The 4,831-nt window shown below is 34.1% G+C and overlaps 1 protein-coding gene across 1 annotated transcript; it reads right to left on the bottom strand.

The window, feature by feature from the left end:
• Positions 1–231: 231 nt before the first annotated feature.
• On the bottom strand, positions 232–1,295 carry LOC116171152. The gene is made up of 3 exons (XM_031487848.1): positions 1,137–1,295; positions 665–844; positions 232–611 (listed from the first exon to the last, which is right to left on the bottom strand). Exons 2-3 carry the CDS (start codon positions 830–832, stop codon positions 345–347), a joined length of 435 nt encoding a protein of 144 aa, XP_031343708.1. The 5' UTR covers positions 833–844; positions 1,137–1,295; the 3' UTR covers positions 232–344.
• Positions 1,296–4,831: the final 3,536 nt, after the last annotated feature.

Consider the following 4,831-nt stretch of genomic DNA (forward strand, 5'->3'; position numbering starts at 1 on the left):
TTGTGAAAGCTTCAACCAAAGGATGGGTACAAAAGCCAAAGAAATGTTCTGCATTTACAGAAAGCGACCTAAGAGGATTTTTTATTTCATCCAGATGACAGTTTCAAAAGTCATACTTGAAGTATCGTTACTTAGCAACTTTAAAGCACGTGTGTTTTAAAGGCCCTTTTTCGCACGCATTTGAGTGTTTAAAACGGAGATTGTGATTCAGGTATAATAAAAAATAATTTTATCTAACTTTATACAACAATCTAATCCATTGTAAGACTGATTATGTTTTACCGTATGGTAAATTTTACAGATTTCGGCTAAAATAATTTTTAATTCCTCTTTTGTGTCTTTTTTTACCACAAATTTATCCAGAAGCTGTGATCTTGTTCCTGCGGATAATTTCTTCGTATGCAAGGAGGTTGACTGTGTTTGATAACAGCCGATATTCCCATAAAACTCACTGTAAAAGAGTTGCAACAAATTTTGCAATATGCATCAGTGTTACTAGATGCTGGTTTTATCCATGAAAACTTCTTTTGCCATTCCTTATTGAAATAACAACGTCGTTTAAGATTTCTAGTCTTGGGAGGGGTTTGGGGATCAAGTCGACTAGTACCAGACTAAAATTATATCTATTAACTATAAAATATTTGACATATTTTAATTTTCATACCATTATTGGTCCCGTTTCAGCCACAGAATCGAAATCTGACATTTCTATTTCTACCTCTTGCTCTTCATGCTCCAAATCCCCTCTGGAATTGCTGGCAGTTGATAACTGGTCCAAAGGCGTAGGTTTCCCTTTCCCATCACACTGATTTCTCCAATCTGGATGATCCATTCTTTCTTGATGCTTGCAAAAATAAATTCATTAATCTGTATCAAAACTGCATTTTTATTATAAGTAAGCATTTGACGTTGATTGGTTCATGTTTGAATTGAATACATTAATTTATAGAAATTATTCACCATGATTCATGATACGACACTCTGGCAAAGTTGAAAGTGGTAACAGGTAAGGGTTAATTAAGCGTAACGTAAATTTAAATGTTTTCGTGTTTATATGATTGCGGAATAATTAATACTTAAATACTAACTTTGGCTTTAACTTTAGATTAGTATTAAATTAAACATTAAACACTTACCTGTTGGCTGTTATATATAAATTATAATAACAGCTACCGCTACGCTAAGTAAAAAAAACAACACAATGCAATGCAAAAACGAGAACTAGAGTGCAACCTGCAACCTGCAACTGACTCACGTAAACATCGCATAAATTATCCTTTCAAATCTAAAAATAGAAAAAAGAGGCGGCGACGGTGAGCGCGAAAAGCAAGATCCGAGAGGATTGCTTCAACTAAACGAACGCAACCGACGCGATGCGAAGGTCGTAAATATCAAAACAAAACAATAAATTAGCGTGTAAGGACGTTTGAAGAGAAAATAAGGACGGAAGGACATAGTAGGTAAAATAATGACTGTCCTTACCAAATAAGGACAGGTGGCAACCCTAAGAGAAAGTTAGAAATCCAAGAGGACTTCAGAAAGAAAATGGACTTGATTGTAGATGTACCTAAGTCCGGATTTGGCAATACCAATGACGGGAACACCAATCGAAGACTTTTCGTAGACCCAGAATTAGGAGCCGAAATAGACATTGATGTAACTCGATTATATCGTCTCAAAACTGCATTTTGCCAAATTTAAACTACCTCCTATCTCTTATAGTTTCCGAGATCCCCATGGTGGCCCTTGAATTTGAATCAGCCTGTATATTTGTATTCCATATCTAAATTTTAAATTTGCATATAAGTGTTATTTTAATTTTTTTCTGTGTTTTTCAGTGGTTTTCTAAAATATGTATACAATAATAAAGTATGGTAAATTATAATTATCCTACATACACATCGTCGGTCCGCAAGAAAAGTGACATAAGTCAAAAATAGTACATTTTCAGGAGAAGCAATTTAAGTTTTGTTAAAATAAAACCTTGACGCAACGGGCGAAGTAATTAAAATATTCCTTTAGCTGTGGTACGCATAATTTTTCAAAGCCCTTGAAGATGTCATTTTAAGAGAAGATTTGGTAAACATGATTTAAACAATTTTTTTGTTAATACTTCTGACATTTTTCTTGCAACATTTATGAATAAACTTCAAAATAATACACAAAATTAAGCTTTTCGATTTATTATAAAAATGAAAAATATGTTGTACAGCAATACAAAAAAAAATAAAAAGAAACTTCTAGAGATATTAAACCATTACAGTGGATTATAATAATCGAAATAGCATAGAAATAGTGTTTTTCTTAAATAGAGATAGTAACGCCTTCTTCTTATATAATAATAATAATCATAATAACTGATATAAACGTTATCTTACCTGAACAGGAAAACCGTCACAACTTAAATAATGTCATTTTTCTTGAATTAAAACGTTTGAACTAGTGTCACTTCTCGAAATGTGTCGCTTTTCTTGCCAGGAAGTGTCTTTTCTACTACAAAGCAAACGCGCAACTGAAAATGAGGCACTTTTGCTGATCCATGTCATTATTGTTTGTATTAATGGAAATGCGACACTTGTGTCATCTAGCGGCTATAAGACGTCGTATAGTTAATACATTTTTCTTGATAAACATATGCATCTTTTTCAGTCGTTTTGTGCAAATAACGCAAAACGGCTGTTTTTTGAGTTATGTCACTTTTTTCCGGACCGACGGCATGCAGTTTAAACCAAACAATTTTGGTTTTAAATTTGCTTGTTAAATAGCCCAAATATGGCATCGAAACTGCTGTACTTTGTATATCTACATACAAACATTTTATGATTATGCCAAACTTTACTAAGTTATACAATAACCAAAGTTACTACCTTGGCGATACATGTAACTTCAAACATACAAATGGATGCCAGAAATAGTTCTAATGATGCGCTGCACTGCGCAAATTGTTCAAAGTGAAAATATGCACATACCTACATTTTCGTAAATAAGCAAGAGAACTGCCACCGAAACAGACAATAGTTCTTTGTTTACACATAAGCCCTCAAGTTACGAACGGCATGCCCTTTCAGACGTAACTAACTTCTCAACGCGTCAATGTTAGCTTGTAAGTAGAATAACATTCAGAGCGGAAGTCTTTGTGCACGATTATGCTCAATGCTATTTCTCCAACGCACGTACCTTCCTAATTAATTTTAGCAGTAAGAAGAGCTCGCTTAGAAATTTCATAGGTAGATATGTATAGTACTGTGTTGCGTAAAGAAAACCACTAGTTTAGTTCAAGCTCTACAAGATGGTTTGAACAAAATACCGATCTCCAATGCAAACCGCAGTAAGTTTCACGTTATCGCCGTCCAGATAAAACTTGCAAGTTAAATACCATAACTTCCTTATTAAATTGAAAAGTATACCGACATCGTCGTTTGGCAATAAATGAGAAAATGTAATCCAATTAAATTGTAGGTGGCGTCAATAAAGCACTGTTATCGAGAGGATAACTTCGAGATTTATACAAAACGTGGATGATATTGAAGTCACGTACCTACTATTGAATTTTTTGTAATAGGTGGCCTATACCTTGAAGGTGCGCCAGACGACCATAAAATTTTGTTGTGTTTTACATGCGACAACCAATTCATCTCAGATTTTACATCGCACACCTTTAGTCGTGCTATGTAACATTTTTGAAGTTGAGGGGGAGGGAGCACTCGTTCTGAATGGTATTCTAATGAAAGGTCCAGCGTATTCTTGAATTTCGAGGAGTAAGAACTAGCGAGAGAAACTGGGCGTGGTTCTCTCGCACTCGTAAATTGGTATTCTTGACTATTCCTTCTACTCCCCCACCACTCCCTGGGGATCAAAACTGTTCTATTGCCAATTTGAAGGGAGTTAGCAGGGAACCACGCATACTTATTTTTTTATCATTCGTATTTATAAGTGACTGGCTACTTAAAGGATATTTTCTACATAATTTACTAGAGGTTCTTTTAATAATGGATATTGATGATGTAATTTTGTGGGATGAAATAATCGACAATATACAAAATGCGGAAGAGGATCTAAGATTTGACAGAGAAGTTTTCATTAGAAAAAATCCTTTCTTGTTGTCCGACAATAAATTTGTAAAATTATTTAAATTAAGTAAGCCATTAATGCAAAACTTAATCGAAACATTGGCGCCTTACTTGCAATAGCCTACTCGTAGGTCAGCTTTAAGTATTCAAACAAAGGTTCATAAAAATTTTCTCGATATGTGTTTCCTCATATATATTTTAAGGTTCTCGCTACAGTACGTTTTCTGGGTAGTGGAAGTTATCAAGAACTTACAGGATCCAATGAGTATGTTGGTGTAAGTCAAGCTAGTACAGTGCGATCAATAATGAGTTGCTGCGCCGCTTTAATTAATAGTGACGTTAGTAACCATTTGCCGCAACACGCGCAATAGTGCACCAATACTAAAACATAACCTTAAAATTCAAAATAAACAAATTTTTTGACGTTTAATTTCAATCAACAGTATAAGCTTTTTAATTTACAAATTATGCGAAATTACACAAATAGCAAATTAATATAAAAATTGACATGGTTTAATTTCTTGTACAACTTGTTAATAACAATGTAATTGTGTAAATTAGATGCACACGATAAACACTTTTCTTCATGTTTTTGAAGACGGCATGTAACTGCTGTTGCGTGATATTCTGAAGAGCAGCTTCTATAGCTATAGCTATAGAAAAATCAGGTGGTCTTCCTGGAGTCATTGGGGCTATTTATGATCGAAAATAAAGATATCGAAGGAGAAAATAATCACAAAGTAGCCAATGATAACATTGTC

The sequence above is a fragment of the Photinus pyralis genome, unplaced genomic scaffold (genome assembly GCF_008802855.1).
Source record: "Photinus pyralis isolate 1611_PpyrPB1 unplaced genomic scaffold, Ppyr1.3 Ppyr1.4_LG1, whole genome shotgun sequence".
In the NCBI taxonomy this organism is placed as follows: Eukaryota; Metazoa; Arthropoda; class Insecta; order Coleoptera; family Lampyridae; genus Photinus; species Photinus pyralis.

What these genes read in the sequence shown, in the direction of transcription:
- LOC116171152 (XM_031487848.1), bottom strand. Translation starts at nt 832, where the DNA reads ATGGATCATCCAGATTGGAGAAATCAGTGTGATGGGAAAGGGAAACCT. An exon ending in CTGAAACGGGACCAATAATG is followed by an intron (nt 612 to 664) that starts GTATGAAAATTA and finishes ATATAATTTTAG; the next exon opens with TCTGGTACTAGTCGACTTGA.